Here is a 19,845-nt window from a genome sequence, read left to right on the forward strand (position 1 = left end):
GGAAGACATGACAAGCAAATGGCCCAACTGAATGAGGCCTGCTACATAGAGCCTCCTAGAGCTGGAAAGGCACAGGCAGTGGCTGTGCTGGGAAGAGCAGTGGTCAGAGACTTGAAGAGTAGCCCAGTCATACAACCCAGGTTACAGTAAGCCCTTTTCAGCGCATAGGAAGAGCTTGCATTTCCCTCTACCCAATGAGAGCAGGAGCTGGCAAAGTGCTTACATTGATTAGAAGTATTTTAGACACCCTGGGCTATACAGTGTCTGTTCAATCATCCAGCTTCAATTTGGCAAAAAGCAGTCATAGCTGGTGTGTAATGGAGTGAAAACGCTACATTCCAGTGAGACTTATTTTTACTAAGAATGAAAGCAAAACATCAAATCATAAGGTACTTCCATGAACTCACTTAGAATCACACATACAAAATCCCAAATGAACCCACAAACTGTGCCTGAAACAGCATCACTAACTTGGTTATAACAAGGCCTGGCAGCATTCTTCAGGGGATGGCAAACAGGACCCTTCTATGTTGTTCTCAGCCTAGTGCCAGGTCAGTAGTGACCTCTTTTTGAGAACCACTGCACTATACTTTTCTTTTAGTTTATTTTTTAATTTTTAAAACAAGTACATATTGTAACTTAAGCATATTTCCCTCAGGCCTCTGTTTTCACCTTTTTCTTCCCCTCTTCCCGGTAGAACCACTGCACTACAGATATTTTCACAACAGTTAACATCCAGATGCCAAGCAGTTGCTATGACATTCAGAAAGGAACACGAGAATAATCTGGCTTTCTTAAAGCTTCTAAGGTCATTAAGTATTTGAATGAATACTAACATGTTTTTAGTTTGGTCTTTCTCCTATAGTTCTTAAAAAAAAAAAAAAAAAATGAGGGGTTGAGGAGATAGTTCAGTCAGTATAGAGCTTGCTATGCAAGTATGAGGACCTGAGTTTAATCCCCAGAATTCACTGAAGAAAACAAAAATCAAAAACAAGGTAGTATAGTGGTGACGTGGGTTGGAGATGGGCAGGTCCTTGCTCGACAGTCCTCGGAAATTAGTGAGTTCCAAGCAACAGTGAGACTGTCTCAAAAAAGCAGAAGCAGCTTCAGAAACCAGACCTGATACTGATCACTAGTTTGCGTGCGCGCGCGTCTGTGCACGCACACACACACACACACACACACACACACACACACACACACATGCACACACGCATAGGGGTAGGCGGTGGACAGGAGAGAGACAGAGAAGGGATACACACACAAAAGCAAAAAGGAACAAAAAGGAGGCTGGGGAAAATGGCTTAGTATGTAAAATACCTGCCTTGCAAAGCACAAACAGCTGAGTTTGATCCCTAGAACCATGTAAAAGAAGAAAAAAAAAGCCAGGGGTTGTGGTACACAATCCCAACACTAGTAAGGTAGAGAGACACATACAGCCATGACACTCAGCCCAGGTCACTGAGAGGCTCAGCCTCAAACAGAGGGTTGGGGTGGGGGCGGCTGGAAAACAGCCAAGCTCATCCTGTGGCCTCCACATGTACAACCACATGTACATGTACAACTACTGTGGTGGTTTGAACAAGAACACCCCAACAATAGTTGATTCTCAGTTTGTGACACTATTTGGAAAGGTTATAAAGCTTTGCTGGAAGAAATATATCCCTAGGACAGGCTTTTGAAGTTTTTACACACACACACACACACACCTCTGCCTTCTTGTGTGTTAATGCAGACAGTTTACTGTTCCTGTTCTTACCCCATCCCCACCATGGACTGTAACTTTAATTTTTTTTCAAATCCTATTTTTAATGATGGTTCTTAAACATTTAACCTCCCTTATATCTCACCATCCACCAGAGATAGTGGGAAAGAAAGTATACAGGGAAAATGGACCTGTTTAGAAAGATTCTTTGGAGCAACTTCCAACTATGTTGTCTGGAAATTGGCGATTTAGTTCACAGGTTAGCAGGCAGAGGCAGCTTGATCCACTCACAAACACTTCATAGATACACCAGCAGTCTAGCTCAGTAGAGTCGGGTTAGGAACAGCGGTGACATGATAGGAGAGACAGCCAGGCCTCGGCCTTGGCCCAGGAGGGACCCAGAGGGACACCCGGAGAAGTTCTCAGCTGTGCCTTTCTCAGGAAAGCAAACATCAGTGAAGACACGAGACCTGAGACCCACAAGTGGCTTGCACAGCTAGCTGTACCAGCAAGCAGACGAGGCTGGGCAGCCAGCCTCCACACTCTCCAGCATGCAAAACTTCCCCTCAGCACTCCCTCACCGCTCACAAAGTTTCCCTCATCCCCTTGCTCTTTTCTACCACCTGACCTTTCAAAGGAGGCACAGCCTGGCACTGAAATTCAGCTATCCCCATTCCACTGGCACTCACTAATAAAAACCCCTTCCTAGGAATGGCAAATACCAGCTTGAGAACAGATAAACAGCCACAACTCTCAGCCCCCATGTCACCGAGGCTGGCACCCTCTCTATTAGATAGCTAAGCACTCCCCAGTGCTGGTGGCCCCTGTCCTTTGGAAAAGCAAAAACACACACATCATTAGGGAGATAAGCACCAAAATATGGTGCAATCAAGCTTCTCAGACAGTTGTGACCAGTGTGTGAAAACAGTAGTCCCTGATAGCAACACAAAGGCCAAAAGAGTTTCCCTCCCCAACTGTGCGACCCCACCCGCCGCCTAAACAGATGGTGTTGTGTTTGAAAAATGACTTCCCTTATCATTTTCCTTGTCATGTGACCCTGAAACCCCAGAATCTGCTTATGCCCTAGACGCGGCATCACAATCCTGCCCTGCACAGTAGAAATAGATTGCAGTCCAAACCAGGTTCACATTTATTAAAAGACTCTTTGTCTCACTACATTGGGTTGGCAATTCTTTGAGCTCTTCTGGGGATCCCGAGACCTGGGCTTAACAAAGCCAAGCTCAGATCCTGTCACTGTCCGTCCAATCCTATTTATACCCTCCAAACATCATGTGTCTTCCAGCCTCAGCATGGGTCCCTCAGCACATGTGTCTGTCTCAGCTGACATCACTCTGCCAATCAGCCCGAGTCCACAGAAGAGGCAACAAATCATAGCACACCACCAGAAGTTTTTTGGTGTTTCTCTCTATGGTGTCCCAACAAATGCAGCTCAACTATGCAATGTAAGGTGGACCAATACACGCACGTCATTAGCAAAGAATTCACCACATGCCCTTTCACGAGCTTGCTTTAGCAGAACATCATCTGTCCTGTGTCTGCTTCATCGAAAGATTCCTTCACAAGTCCACCTTAGCCTTTCACACCTGTGTCCACTTTAATGAAACATTCCTTCAGGCGTTTGCTCTGGCAAAACACCATCCAATGGACATTCCAAAGAACTTTTACATTTTCACTTCAAGGGACTCTTATCTCTCACCTGCTTTTCGTCAGAGGAACAGGAAAGTAACTGGTACGTTCTCGCACACACAGCACACATGTGCACACACTTCTGAGTGATGAACATAGTGCCGTGAGTGAGAATCTTCCACAGAAGTTCTGGTGTTTGAATGTTTGGTCACCCACTGTGGTGCTGTTGTGGGGTGGAGAGTATGTCACTAGCAGCACGCTGTAAGAGCTAAAACCCACCACGACCAGTCCACTGCCACTGTTCTGTGCTTCCACTTGAAGGCATAAGCTCTTCACGTTCTGGCCTGGCATCATGTGTGCCTGCTGCCATACTGTGCCTGCCATTATGGACTTACCCTCTGCAACCAAAGCCAAAATAAACTCATTCTTCTATAAATTACCTTAGTCTTGAATTTTTGTCTATCACAGCAACAGAAAAATAATACAAGTCACACAGTTTGTCATCAAAATGATCTTTTAAATTTTATCCTTAAGCAACTAGAGCTGACAGAATTTGTGATTGACACAATTCAAGAAGCTTTAAATCAATTTTTAATACAGTAGAAAATGTAGATACCCAGAACTACTATGTGGTTATTTCCCCAGTTCCTCAATGTATAACTAGAATAGACTTGGCAACTGGCACAATCCCCATATTGATCCATAAATCATTATGGTAGGAAGGCTCAAGTAAGAACCCATACAGATTCTTCTCCTTGACAATGTGTAAAAAAAAAAAAAAAAAAAAAAAAAAAAAAAAAAAAAAAAAAAAGACATGTACACACAGACACACAAAATAGATGCCAGAACTAACGGTTTGAAAAACAAAGAGATGGTTAGCACATGGCTTGGTGGTTAGGTCTTTTTATAAGCAGCTAGCTCCTGGTGACGGAATGTGAATCCTCCTATCTAGATAGGTAGTAGCTCTGGTGGCAGCTAGCACCTATAATGCAATATTTACTGGATCAAAGTAATGCAACTTGTAATCTAGTGGTCAGATGCATTTTTCTCTATACTAATTTAAAAGGGGGGAAAAAAGGCAGAAGCCCTTCACTTCTCTAAACCAGACCAGTCTTCAGGTCTGTTAACTTCCCTACATTCCAACATGCTCCCCAGACAATGATCTTCTTGGACATCTACACAGCATCAGATTCTCCCTACATAGATACATTATACTGGATCTGATAAAAACAAGTGTTTTATCCCATCACTTGGAAGGAAGAGACAGATGAATCTCCATGTGAGGTCAGCCTGGTCTACATAGGGAGTTCCAAGACCACCAAGGTTACATAGAGATACCTGTTTTCTTTTTTTGAAAGCAAAAGAAAAAAGAAGAGAAAAGAAACAAAAACAAAAACCAACCAACCAACAAACAAAATCAAAACCAAAATACAAGACACAGGCAAACCAGAGTGTGAAGTTAAGCTCTACTCTGAGGTTTCTGCTATCAGTTAAGAGTCTAGTCAGATGTCTGAAAACATAGTTATTTTAACAGAGAGAATTTAATATAAAAAACAAAATACATATAGAACTGTCAACCAAGCAGTTGAAAAGCAAAGGTAAATACAACGTAGGAGAGGTATGAGCCTCACAAAGCAGGAGGATTCTTTATTCTGGGGGAACAAGAATAAGTTGAAATTATTAAAAATTATTAAAATTTAGAGACATAGAGAAAAATCTTTTTAGAGCCAAAACTGGGACCCCTAAGGAGGAGACACTCTAGCTGGTGTTCAGTCCAACCCACTCACTGTACAAACAGAATGCTACATTTAAAGTTCTCATGCTACCCAACCCATTATTGGTAGAGTTCAATCACTAGTCTCCTGACTTAATGAACATGCTTCCTACTACATCACTCTCTACATAGAATCCTATGTCTGATCAAAGTTTCTTTCTGTTCACCTCCCCCCAAAAAGAAGGAAAGAAATTCAAGCAATAATTCTAAGTCTCTAAACTCAGAGAAGTAAATTATAGGCTGTTATATGTGTGTATACACGTGTATGTCTGTGTGTGCCTATGTGTGTGTGTGTATGTCTATCTACAGATAGTAAGCAGAGAGTTAGGTATGTGGGTGGATAGATGAATAGATGGATGGATGGATGGATGGATAAATGAGCAGAAAGATAAATGTGCATATATAGGCAGAGGTAAAAGCTGGGTATCTCCTTCAAGCTTACTTTGAGACAAGTCTTTTATGAAACTTAAAACTGACCAATTCAGCTAGCCTGCCTAGCCAGAAATCTCAGCCATAGGATTAGGAGTGAGTGCCACAGCACAAAGCTGAACATGACTTCTGTGGGGTGGAACTCAGATCCTCAGCACTTCTTAATTCTTAACATATTAACCTTTCACCTCCCACAAACTAGGTAAAGGAACGACAGAATCCTTTGTTTTTGGATTTAATTATAAAAATAGTGGAGAAATTGTTTTGTGGTGTGGAAATGACAAAAATCATGGAGAAAAAAAAAAAAAAAACATGACAAATGAAATCTTATTGAGACTTGTAAATACTGAAAACCAAGAACATTAAGTAGGGCTGCAAAGAGAAAGCAAACAGTGAGCGGTAAGAAACCGGAACTAGCAAGACCTGGAGTCAAGAACAAGCTGTATAATTTATTACCCATGTGCCCTAGGAAGGATACTTCATTCCCCCAAACTCCACATCTGTCAAATGCACTAATGCAGAAGTACGTAGGGATTATAAATATCCCGCTGAAATGGTCTTCGTGGAGCTGGATTCAGTAACTATTATTACTGTGTTAGAATGACAGTGCTGCTGTATGAGACACTACTAAAGGAGAAGACAAAGCTGAGCTGATTTAGGGCTATAACTGTCTTTTGTTTGGGGAGTCTCAATGTCTAACACAGTTCTTGAAAGAGAATGCTGTTCAGTAACAATGTGATTTAATGACGCACACATGATTTGAAAGTTAGGAAAATAGCTGTTGAAGACTTCAGACTAAAATAAAGATGTCGGGGATAGGAGAAATAATTGTAGATTAAATTTCAGAAGGCTGGGGATGTAGCTCAGTTGCTGAAGTGCTTGCTATCATGCGGAAGGTACTAGGTTCAATTCCCAGCACTGCAAAAGAAACCATGATGAATGCTTGTGATGCCAGCACTCAGGAGGTGGAGGCAAGAAGACCTGAGGTCAATGTCTTCTGGTTCAAACCTAGCCTGGGGTACATGAGACCTTGAATGGAGGGTCTTAGCGAATAGACAACTGGATGCGAACAAAGACTTAAAGACGTGTGTTTGAGGTGGGGTTTTCTGAGGGGGCAGGGACTGGATGATTATTTTTGTTGTGTTTTTTGAGAAAGGGTCTCCATTTGCGCCTAGGTTAGCCTGGGACTTAGGATCATCTCCTGTCAGCCTCCAGAGAATTGAGACTTCAAACTTTCACCACAGCACATGGCAACATGGAAAAATTATTTTCTTTAAGATTTACGAAAATAACAGTGGCACAAGTCCCTAAGCCTGGCACTCAGGAGACCCCTAAGGCAGTGTTTCTCAATCTTCCTATGCTTGTGACCCTTTAATAATACAGTTCCTCATGCTGTGCTGACCCCAATCATAAAACAGTTTTTACTGCTACTTCATAATTGTAATTCTGCTACTGTTACGAATCTAATGTAAATATTTTTGGAGACAGAGGGTTGTCAAAGGGATTGGGACCCAGAAGTTGAGAACCACTGCTCTGAGGTGAGTTCCAGGCCATCCTGTGTTACATAAATCTCTTTCTCAAAAATAAATAAATAAATAAATAAATAAATAAATAAATAATAAAAATAAAACAGAAACAAAAAAAAATAAGTCTAAAGGAGAGAAAATCCTAATTACAAAATAAGATAGACTAAAACTGATGATGTAGCCAGGTGGTACTCGCCTTTACTCCCAGCACCTGAGAGGCTCATCTAGCTAGCCTGGTCCACATAGGAGTTCCAAGCCAGTAAGAGTTACATGGTGAGATCTTGTCTCATAAAAAATAAAAAATAAATAAAATTAAATTAAAAAAAAAAAAAAAGGCAGGTGTGGTGGCATGCACCCCTAATCCAAGCACTCTGGAAGCAGGGGAAGGCTGACCTCTGAGTTCAGGACAGTCAGGGCGATAGATAGATAGATAGATAGATAGATAGACAGACAGACAGACAGACAGAGACAGAGACAGACAGACAGACAGACAGACAGACAGACAGACAGACAGACAGATCGGTCAATCTTACACTACTAGCTGCAGCCCTAAACTGCAGACAATTGGATGCCAAGGAACTAGAATTAATTATATGACAAATGGAGGTAAAGGGGAAAAGATCCAATTCACATTAATACACTGATACTTTTGTCTTTGATTATAAAGCAAAAGTAATCTAGAAGAGGGGAAGATGTTCCTCTTTCCTTGGGTTTGAATATTATGACTACTAGGCTGCAGAGATGGATCCATAGCTAAGAGCTCTTGGTGACCTTTCAAAGAACCCAAGTTCAATTGTCAGCACCCATGTTGGGTGGCTCACAACTGTGCATAAGTCCAGTTCCAGGGGATCTGGTGTTGCCCTGGGACCTCTGGCTTCCCTTGGCACCTGCACTCATGTACACATACCTTTACAGACATGTGCTCATACACATAATTTAAGATATAATAAAAATAAACCTAAAGAAAAAAAAACCCTCCAATCTAAGCCACACAAATATGGGAGGTAGTTCTCCAAACTGTTGGAAAAAAGAATATTCTTATTGCCACACAAAGAAACACAGGAACAATACAAAAGTAACCCAGCAAGACAATTTCCTTTTAGGAGGCAAACAAGCACACCAAGCAGGAAATGTAATACTGTAGGAAGCCATGGTCAGCGGTGATACATCCGCCATTCCAAGATGGCGCGGACATTGTGTCCTCCCCACTAGTAAACAATGGACTGCGCAGGTGCGAAAAGGCAAAAGGGCACCAAAAGTCACTGCCCATCCCGGGGTGTATTATGGGTAATGAGTGAACAGCCAATCAGAAGTGAATACGTCACTCTAGGGTGTATTTAAGCAGAGCCTCTTCCTGTCTTTTCGCCTTTCCGCTTCTGCTGTTACAAGTAAAGCCTTGTCTGTGGTAACCACCCGAATACTGCCTCACGTGTCTCTCTTCCACGGGCGAAAGGGGACACGGGAGGCGCGTGGAACATAATACATTTTTAACCCTCACAAAGGAGTCTAAAACCTCTCTCCACTGGCTGGGTAGCATCACATGTTCCATGTTGGCTAGTTGTAAAAGAACTGAGGCATCAGAAAGAGGAAAGGGATCTGCCAGTCTGAAAATGCCTCCTGTAACAAAAGTGTTATCAGGTGAGAGAGATTAAAGTTTTGCATAAAAAGTTCTACAGTGTAGGGGATGGTAAAAGATTCGGGGTTCTTGGCATAAAAGTTTCACAAGCTGGGGAAGGTTCTGTTGGCCTTTGGAGGCTGGCACCTTTGAGAGAAAAAACGTTTTTTTGTATTCTCTAACCTACACTGGCATTTTGTAAAACCTACACAGAGATTACACATGAGAGAATACAAATGGGCGGATTCCTAGGAGTGACATGTTGGCAGAAATAGGAAAATAGGAAAATAAACCAGGGTCTTAGAGAATAACAAGTTTGAAAAGGAGGAAGAGAAGAACCAGCTAGTGGAGTGTTTGTTGAGCACACAGCATGAATCCCTGAATTTGATGCCCAGTACCACCACATGAAACCAGGTGTGGACACAGACCTATAATCCCAGCACTCATGCAGGAGGAGGCAGAAGAACTAGAAACTCAGGGTCATCCTCAGCCACTCAGCAAGCTCAAAGCTAGCCTGGAGTACATGAGACCATGTCTCAAAAAAAATGAGCAAGATGCTAGAGCAAACAAGTCTCTTCTCTGTGAACAGCCCTACAGAAACCCATGCTGGTAGGAGCCAAGGGAGCACCCTCAGTTTTGAGGGAGTTTGTTGGCTGGTTTGCTTGCTTGCTTGTTTTTCTGTGCTAAGGACTGAACCCCGGCATTAGTGCATGCTAGCCAAGTACTTCACTTCCAAGCTATGTCCCAGCACCAGGTCTCATTTTTAATATTATTTTTATTTTAATCATCAGCTAGAGAATCTTCCTGTTAGTGTCTTTGACTCTTCTATATGATCCAGAACCAATGGTATTTTAGTATCTGCTATTGTAGTCTAGTGGTCTACTCTGGAAACAGTTCATCAGTTGTTGCTAAAATACCAATCTAAACTCTCCATTACCACCCCACTTACTGTGAGAAGCATGAAGACATCTTTGTGCCTCCTCAAAACTATTTCAACATCACCCACTCTTGAACCCTTCTGTTCACAGACACAGCTAATGGCGGCCCCTGAGCCACCTCTGAGCAGGTTGGAGGCCTGCCTGCACTGCGGGCTGCACACAGCTGCCACTGAGGGAGAAATGGAACTGAACACGTGTCAGCCACACCAACAGTAGCCTGTCATAGCGTCCTCTGGTGGGGAATGGTCACGCTAGAAAGAACTAAGGTAACAGAACTAAAACCACCCACGCTCCCTCCATCACAAAACCAATAGTGTTCTTTTCTGCATTTGCTTCCAATGTCCGGATACAGAGCTCATTTTTATAGCACATATTTAAGGTAGATTTGTGTGGGTTGTGTTGTGTTGTATGCACACAGTAGCACATGTTCTAATGTATTCTAATGATGTGTCATTTTAAAACTGAATTATTTTAATGGCTGGAGAAAATTTATCTTGGAAAAAAAGGCAATGGCTACCCAATTATCTTCTAATGTTAGGCAGATAAGCTGTTTTCAGTTTGCTGGGAGAAGAGGGGTATTGAGACATTGCCTCTTTTTGCCCAGGATGGCCTTGAACTCATGTATACCTCAGGCTAGCCTTGAATTCCTTTAGTCCTTTAGTGGGTGAGGAAAGGCCTCTGCTATCTGCACATGCAGAATTGTAGCCTTACTGTACTGTGGGTTCTAGAGCTCTGGAAAACTGGTCATTGGGGGATTGGAAGTATTATGGAGTTCAAGAACACCGAGAAAAAACCACCAGATTAATTCAGATTATAATTAGCCAAATTTATTAAAACTGCTAGCAAGGATGCAGTCTCTAACCCAAATCAGAGACATGTTGCGCAGAAGCAGGTAAAGGGTGGGCTTTGAAGGGCAAACGCCACAAATCCTTCATATCTGTGGAATTTACAGGTATGTGAGCAACTGCCTTCCTCCCCATGCACACAGCAATAAGCCAGTTTGCAGATGTCAGAGCAAGCAGTTAATCATTTCACAACAGTTACACAGTCCTGGGGAAGGGACAAGAAGTCAGGGTTGGTGGGAACTTATCTTTCAGGAATCTAGGTCAGAGACAAAGGGCTAACATGGGTGCCTAGCACAAAGTGGAGTTTCCCTTGGCCATCACAAAGCACTGTCTATTGGTAAAGCATGGATACACTAAGCAATGATCTAATTAAACTTTGGATGAGACACGCACATACCAGGGCTTCTGTTCTAAATTAAGAGAATGAAATGCTGACCACACAGGCAAAGAATACAAGCAATCACTGAGTCTACAGAGGCTAGACAAATATATTTTAATCAAAATGAAAAGAGAAAAGATAGATGAAAATCCATAAAAATTATCATAAGGCATAAGACAGATGCACAAAATTCAATGAAACACTTAAGAATAAACTAGGCAGGGTAGGGAGATGTATCCACTGGTAAAGTGCTTGCCCGTGAGCCTGAGGACCTGAGTCAGATCCCTAGTGCCCACAGAAAAGCTGGGAATAACAATGCACACATCCATAAGCCAGCATTGGTGAGCACAGAGAGGCAGGACTCTGCATCCCATAGGCCAGCTAGCCCAGACAACCAGTGAGCTCCAGCTTCACTGAGAAAACATATCTCAACTAGGAGGAACAGGATCGAGGAAGAGAAAGCAGCACTGACTTTTGCCTCCTCATGCACTGGCACCTACAAGCATGCATGTACACACCTTCATAAACACATACATACACCATCCACACAGACAATAAGTCTAAACTACTGAAAGACCGAGACACATGCACATCTGCTCCGAGACTGGAAATCTAAAGGAGACAGATGACTCCTCAGAAAAGTGTAAATTACCAAGCAACTTACAATTAATGAGAACACAAGGAGACATCTACCCATTAGAACGTACTAAGGACAAGTTTGGGGGGAGCACACCTTTAATCCCAGAACTCTGGAGGCAGAGGCAGGCAGATCTCTGTGAGGTCCAGGCCGGCCTGGTCTACAGAGTAAGGTCCAGGACAGCTAGTATTACACAGAGAAACCTTGTCTCAAAACAAAACAAGACAAAACAAAAGAATGCACCAAGAAAGAAATTCACAGACTTCATAGTTGAGGTCTACTAAAGACCTAAAGACAGGCAATGCCTATTAAATACATCATCTTGGCCCAAAACAACTCTATGAAAACAGTAGAACCTTACTGCCAAACTACACGTGGACAGCGGGACAAAACAACCGAATTTGCAAACACCAATCATGAACACGAGAACAAGTTTAGATCAAGTATTAGCACATCAAGTCACTACACTGAAATAGTACATAAAGCAAGTCAGGTTTGCTCCAAGAATGAAAGAATGAGTCATAATTCTTCAATTCAGTCGTTACATTCATGTAATCTACATTACATTTCCACAGGAAAAGCAATATGTATAATTATCTATCTCAATATGTCTTCTATTTTGGTTTTTGAAACAGGGTCTTGCTATGCAGCCGAGACTTGTCTTGAACTTTTTCCTCTTGGTTTCACCTCCCAAGTACTAGGATTATAGACATTATTCACCAATCCTGAATCAATAGATATCTGATAAAAACAAACAAACAAAAAACTTGATAAAATTTGTCACCTATTTGGGTGGTACATAAAGAGGGAAGCTTAGAAAGTTAACAAAGACAAGACACCTCCAAAAAGCCTACGGAAAACCTCACATCTCATTAAACTTTAGAGGCGTCTTCACTAAAATCAGGAGTAAGGAAAACCACAGTCAGTGTTACTGGTCACTCTGTACCAGCTGTCTCACTTAAGGCTAGAAAAGGAAATGTGCTTCTTGACTACAAGCAATACAACAAACTTAAGCCAAAGAGAATTTACTGGAAGAATTTCAGCAACTCTCAAAAGAAATTCAAAGCTAAAAATAACAAGTAAATACTAGGGACCTGCAAATGGCCATACAGAGGAGTAACCTCTGCAATAGGACAAGACCAATTCAGCTAGCCACTCTGCCAGGATCACTAAGTACCAAGCGTTCAGTAATTCATCACTGAGATGCAAAGGTCTGCAAAGAAATACCCCTCTACAACCAAACTGTTACAGAAAGGCTAGGGGTGTGTTTATGTGTGCACGCGCTATCTATCATGTCCTACTCTGTCATGGTCTATCTTACTCCTCCCAGACAGGATCTCCAGCTGACCCTAAGCTAGGCTATCAGTCAGCAAGACACAGCAATCCTGTCTCTCCCAAACCCCCACAGAGCCCAGGTTGCAAGCACATGTAGCTACTCTCAGCTTTTTACATAGGTCTTGGGGAACTGATCTCAAGTCCTCAGGCATGTGCATCCAGCTGTCTTACACCCCCCACACACGCGCACGCGCACACACACAAACACACACATGAGTTAAAAATAATAAAAATAAATATATTTGTAAAAGAGTATAAATTGGTGTTTCTATAATCTTTGGTATGAGAACAACCTTCCTGAAACAATATATAATCCTAAAAGTCATAAAGAAGATGTCTATAAAGACAGATCTGTCTGAAAAAAAAAAACAAATAGACTTAACTATAAACTTTTTAAAACTTCTGCACTAAAAGCTAAAACTTAACAAGAGTGGAAAAAAAAAAGCTTCAGCACTTACAATGAAAGGTCCGTGATGCACGAAGAGAATCAAAAAACTAAAACACCAATCTACATCCTGATGAATAGGCAAAAGACACTAGACATTTACAGGAATTAAATACAAATGACCGATAAGCCAAGAATGCATACACATTAATAACTATGAAAAATGCAAATGAAAACGGTTTTCTATGAAAATGGCAAGATGGCGGGCGAGGACTGGAAATAATTACTACTCTTAAAGTTAATAGGTCCTCTAACACACTCCCTGGATGCTGACATGGGGATTCTCCTGTGAATGCTATCATTTACTAGTACTGAAAGAAAAACAAGTTTCCCTCCATGTTAATTAGCATTCAATTATCCAAGTGATTCTCAAATTTTGGACCTGTATAGACCCCTAAAATTTAAGGAGGGCATAAATGGGTTGCCAAAATTCAGGGGAAGAGACTACAGAAGGGTAAAGGGGATTTGCAGTAGGAAAATACTTTATATTTTTATCATGACAGTGGTTCTATTACTGTTTTTATCCAAAACCTTATAACTTTGTGATTAAAAAAACATACTTATGTAAATATACTTATACTTATGTAAATCATTATCTTTTTTAAAAATTACTTTTAAAATTCCTTGGCCGGGGGCTACACCCAGGGGGAGAGCATTTCAGTAGCTTCCTTCTCCAGTAGCAACAACAAAGGGCCTAGAGTTTGTGTTTATATTTAGCATTTAGAAATGTAAACAGTTTTTAAGGCTTTTACACATGGATTTTAAAATAATGCATTAAATGTAAATAACGTGTTCTTTACCAAAATAACTATCATCAAAATCAGAAAAAAAAAAAAAAGTATTTCGTGAGAAAAGGCACGTTGCTGTCTAGTTAGGAAAATCTCCTTAATATTAGTCCAGCCTCAAATAGAAATGTGTGCCGGGATTCGTTAGCTGTTTTAATCGTCTCTTACAACACTTTACGTCACATGGCCATTGGGAAACTTCGCTGTACACTCAGACAGGCAACGAAAAGATGAATAACAACCTCTGAATACGTTATGAAAACCATGAATTTTACAGTGTGTGACAGAGAAGTTCGTGGAAATCACACTTTGAAAAAACATCTGATTTAGTCAATACTATCCAGATTCTAGATATGGAGTGGTAACAAAACTGTAGTTCTCCTTAATCAGAGATACAGTATCCCCTGCAGATGACCTGTTCTTCAACGAGTTAGACACAGAAACTCTCAAAAGCATATGAGAGTCAAGGATTTAGAGGATTCGTAGTCCAGAAAAGGTAAGACAATCAAATCATCCTTACATCTTCACCCTTCACCTACTGGACAAGGAAGGCAGCGAAATGCCTGAACTCAAAGAGACTCAGAAAAATGATGGCAAGGAAGGTAACTTTAAAAGAAAAGCCACAAATTCAGTGTGAGAGACAGGAGAACAAACACTGCTCTTTGGTCACATGGTTCATAGAACTCAACGTTGTGAAAATCACGTTACATCCCACAGGTTTCACAGATGGCTAGTGACTGTTACTTGTACCAAGTCTCTAGTGACTGGTTGAGAAAACCCAAAGCCCACTCTCCCGGTTTACCCCGCTGGCAAGGTGCTAGGTCCCACCTGAGACGTTCTGTTCAGGGGTCTACATCACTTTCCTAGTACTCGGTCTGAGTCGGGTGCTCTGTACCGAGGGGTGGGCCGCAGGGGATCCCGGCGTCTCGGCCTCCGGCAGTGAGGGCGCGGAACCGGGAGCGCGTCGGGCCCCTTCACTCACCTGGTCGCTGCTTCAACGCCATCACCGACACCAGGTAGTGGGCGATGTCAAAAAAGGGGAACATGGACGTGCGGGAGAAGGCCAGAGTCAAATCATCCCACGGGTACTCCATGACGACTACCGACCCCGCCGGCCGCAGCAGCCGCGGCTGCCGGTTCCCCTCCGGCGGCGGGGGTGGGGGAGGGGACGGCCGCGCCAGCTCCAGCCCTGCGCGTGCGTCCTGGCGCCTGGGGGCGGGGTCCGGAACGGGGGCGGGGCCGGAGCCGGAACGAGAGGCGGAGCCAGCTAATTATATCCAGTCCCTGGTTCTCCTAATAAAGGTAAGACATTTTCGCAGTGCAGCAGTCAGTGCCAAGTGACCCAGAGGGTAACGCTCAGAGTCAGAATCTATGTAAACGGATGCCATTTGTCTTTTCTGAACAACCATGACGTAACTCATTTATTACTTAGTGAAGATATGAAAAATAAAACGGTAATCCATATCCCCATGAAACTTGAGTTTTCCCAGGGGAAACTTTTTTTTTTTTTTTTAAGGACTCACGGAATTTCACAAAGCATAAAAAGTATGGATGCCATGCCAAGGCAGTTGGTTAGGGAAAACCATTGCAGGGAAATGCATAAGGTATTAAAAGCTAGTCTGTAAATGTTCAAAGTTATTTTGACTAGACTACAACCTGAAAAATGAAATTGGAAAAGAAATTAAAAAGCCTTCCACAGTGAAACCAGGCATTTTAAGTTCTTAATCAATCGCTACATTGTGCTCGGTCTTGTTTACCAAAAGCCCTACCATTGTGCTAACTTGGTTGTTCAGGTGAGGGAGATGAGCAGGTCTCAGAAGTTGCAATCCAGCTCCAAAGATTTGTAAGAAGAGACTAGGGAAATCAGAAATGTACTCACTGGTCACAGATAGAGAAAGACTGACAAGCAGAGTAAAAGTGGATGCAAACTCCACCTGTAAAGACAGCAAACGGAGCCAGGTTTTGAAAGACAAGAAAAGGAACAATCTGCAGAAATTGGTTGCAAAAAAAAACTAGAAATAAAGGAAAGAAGTGAGGCTGGGTAAGAAAAAAAAAATAAGTAAGTTTGGCACATGTTTATTTGACATGTCAACAGGTTGCTCTGTTACTCGGAATATGTAAACACATGAGCTACTGAGGGAGGAGGTAGGTGACTGTTCTGTTGCTGCAAAGGCAATCACCTTTTTCTCCTGAATTTAACCTTTAATATTAACTCACTTAGCAAATGTTATTTACATACATGCTTTATACCGAACATGTTACTGGCTGCCAGAGGCACTGTCTTAAACACCAGGCTTAAAATGTAAGGAAATGGCAGCAACTTTCTTCATTTCATAACCTGTCAAGAAACAATGGCCTTGATAAAATACTTTTTGATCTGCTTTTCCAGGCGAACACTTTTTATAGTGAAACATTTCTTTTCCGCTTTTGGCACACTTTGTTCGTCATAAAAATAACAAAATAAGAAACACTCAAGGCTTTATTAGCTCTTCTCAGAGATATTACAGGCTCCCTGACGTTTGACTCAGCACATGAGTGTAAAAGTAAGTTTGCTCACATCTGCCTAGGGCCTGAAGACAATTTGCTTCTGGTCACTACAGAGACGACTTGGTCTAATGAAATGCTCTGTAATTGAGAAAAACAGGAATGAACTGAGGGAAGACTTAGAAGAGGAAAGAAGAAAGGCAGGATTTGGGGACAGTTCATCTGGGACTACTCAGGCTTTTCCGGGCGTTTGAAAGTGATTTACAAAAGTTGCTGATAAAATAAATCCAAGGTATACACCTTAGAAAACAAAGCTGGGCTAATAGGGTTATCATCGAAGGAACTTTGACTCGAGCTCTGTAATGCATTTTGCTGTTGTTGTTGTGGTGGTGGTGGTGGTGGTGGTTTAGAAGCATGCGAAACTAGTAAACTAGTATTTTTCTAAACCAAGTTTCTCAACAGTAGAACCACTGACATTTGAACTGAACAATTCTTTTTGGGCTGCCCTAGGTATTGTAGGATATTCAATAGTATCCGTTGTGCATTCACACACGCACACACATACACACACGCACACACACACACACACACACACACCAGTTGTAATGATCAAAAATATCTCCAGATATTTCGAAATGTTCCCAGCGTGGGGAAGATTACAAAATCCTGCACAGTCCAGAGTTGTGCTGGTAAATGAATCAAGGACAGTGCCTCTATTAATACAAACATTGCCATCAGGTTAGCCAGAAGGTTAATTCCAGAACTGCCCTCATAACCCACGTTAGCACTGCTTGTTCATGTCTCTCCCTGGCTCCATGTCTGAGATACTCAGCTTCACAGAAGGAATTTCCTTTCTTTTCTGCAATACTGCTTCCTAGCCACTGAGTGGCATGCCTTTAACTTTGACAAATTCATTATAATAATTTTTTTTTTTAAGAACCATGAAGAGTGCAAGAGAAAAACAGTTTCATTTTAAAGGTAACAATTGTATTTTTAAACTTTAGTATTCTGGACGGGTATTTTTTGTCTGAAGTTATTTTCTTAAATTAATTACACTTATTTATCGTGTATGTGGAGGTTATGTGTATGTGATTCAGTATACATATGCAGGTCAGAGAACAACTCAGTGCAAGTCAGTTCTCTCCTTCTACCATGTACATCCCCCAGGTATCATACTCGGATCCTCAGGCTTGGTGGCAGATGTCTTTACCCACTTGAGCCATCTGACCACCTCACCTAATATAATATTAATAACCTATTAAATAGCCACTTAATAGCTTGCCAATATCAAATTATATTACAAAAAAGATATGACACAGAAAACACAAGAACTTTATTTGGAGGGGAAGGAGGGTGGGTGGAGGAGACAGGGTCTCTCTGTGTAGCCCTGGCTGTCCTGGAACTCACTCTGTAGGTCAGGCTGGCTTTGAACTCAGAGAGCCACTGCCACTTTGGGAGCCTCTGCCTCCCAAGTGCTAGGATTAAAGGCATGCACCACCACTACCTGGCTTGAATCTAATGTTCAGAATTATAAAGGAGGGAGTAACTAGAGAATGCTGGTCACTCAAAATACAGACCACATCCAGTCAGCACAATGAGACTCTGCCTCATGAGGTTCCAGGATTAAGTCAGTCTGAGAATCCACTTAACTCTACTCGGTATGTATTTGGTAATAACACCTTTGGTGTTGTATCCGGGGAATACGTGACCTTGCCCCTTATCTCTACACTTGAAATGAAAATCCTTTTCTCCAAGTGTCAGCATCATTCATTCATCCAGTAAATATAAAACTATTAGACTTACCTAAGTAAAAACCTGAGGTCACCAAAGGAAGTATCTACTGGTCAGCAAAGCTAAACCGTCAGTCACCAGTATGGTAGCTGCCAGTACTCTGTGGTTCGAAACATCTGTAGCAATCTATCTCTGGTCAAGAGTGATAAGGAAGTGAACCAAAAAACATGAAGAAAATAAAAATATTTGGGGGCCCCAAAGATGGCTCAGTTAGTGAAAGTCCTTGCTACACAAACCTGATGACCTGAGTTTAATCCTCAGAACCCACAGTGACAGGAAGAATCAACCCCAACAGAAGTTGTCCTCTAAGCATTACCTGGCTTCCGTGACAAGCATGTGCCTGTGTGTGCATGGCCCCCACATATAAGGATGATGTTGATGATGTTGATGTGGTGGTGGTGGTGGTAGTTTGAATCAAAATGGTCCCCTATAGGCTTATAGCATGTAACACTATTAGGAGGTGTGTCCTGTCAAAGTAGGTGTGGCCTTGTTCTGGGAGATGTGTCACTGGGGGTGGGCTTTGAGGTTTCATATGTTCAAGGCAGGCCCCATGTTGCTTTCTCTGCCTGCTGCCTGTGGATCCAGATGTAGAACTCTCAGCTACCTCTCCAGCGCCATGTCTGCCTGCATACTGCCATGCTTCCCACCATGATGATAACGGACTAAACCTCTGAAACTGTAAGCCAGCCTCAATTAAATGTTTTCCTTTATAAGAGTTGCCACGGTCATGGTGTCTCTTCACAGCAATAGAACTTTGACTAAGACTAATAATAACAGCAGTAATAACAATAGTAGTAGTAAATGATGACATGGTGCAAAAATATAAAATAAAATAAAAATTTTAAGAAATTTCCAATACAAATAATAAGTCATTCTGGGAGGCTTGGGGAAAGTAAGGAAATTACTGGATCCTGTAGAGTTATTTTAATCTAGCAACATGGATGCTCTGGCAAGGAATCACATCCAAAGACCTAGGTCTTTGGGATCTAGATGGACTGACACACCTTTAATCCCTCTGTCTGGAATACAGACATGCCCTTAGTGTACACCTTTAACCCCAAACAATGAAAGTAAAGTTAGTTTATAGAAGGAAGCAGGCATGTTTGACAGTGACGTTTAATTGCTGAGCAAAGTGACGAATCAGAGAAAGATCTGAGAGAATGATTCAGAGTTAGGATATGCCCATCTCTCATGAGAACAGCACAGGAAAGAGAGGACTTAAGAGAGCAGTTGGGGGGGGGGCAGTTTTAAAGACTCAGGTTCCAGAGAGAACAAACTAGACACAGATGAAAGCATAGGAGCCAGAGAAGGAGAAGGAGACAGAGAATTAGAGCACATTGCCAATGTTAGCATGAGGCTGAGCAGAACAATTCAGTGAGAGGCCAGTTTGAATCAGTCAGTTTGGAGGGGAGTTTTGAGCCAGAACAACTGAGTTGGAACAGCCAGAGGTCAGAAAGAGCTAGAAATAGTGAGTTTATTCAGCACTAAGCCTCTGAGATGACAATTACAC

The 19,845-nt window shown here is 42.0% G+C and overlaps 1 protein-coding gene across 1 annotated transcript in view; it reads right to left on the minus strand.

Annotated features, from left to right (window-relative positions):
* Tmem38b (transmembrane protein 38B) overlaps positions 1–15,239 on the minus strand; it is a 32,329-nt gene extending 17,090 nt beyond the window's left edge. The window contains exon 1 of the mRNA XM_034503865.2: positions 15,043–15,239. Within this exon, the coding sequence (XP_034359756.1) occupies positions 15,043–15,154 (112 nt within the window). The 5' untranslated portion in view covers positions 15,155–15,239. The remainder of the gene's footprint in view (positions 1–15,042) is intronic.
* Between the last annotated feature and the right edge of the window lie 4,606 nt (positions 15,240–19,845).

This window comes from Arvicanthis niloticus, chromosome 5 (genome assembly GCF_011762505.2).
Source record: "Arvicanthis niloticus isolate mArvNil1 chromosome 5, mArvNil1.pat.X, whole genome shotgun sequence".
Lineage (NCBI taxonomy): Eukaryota > Metazoa > Chordata > Mammalia > Rodentia > Muridae > Arvicanthis > Arvicanthis niloticus.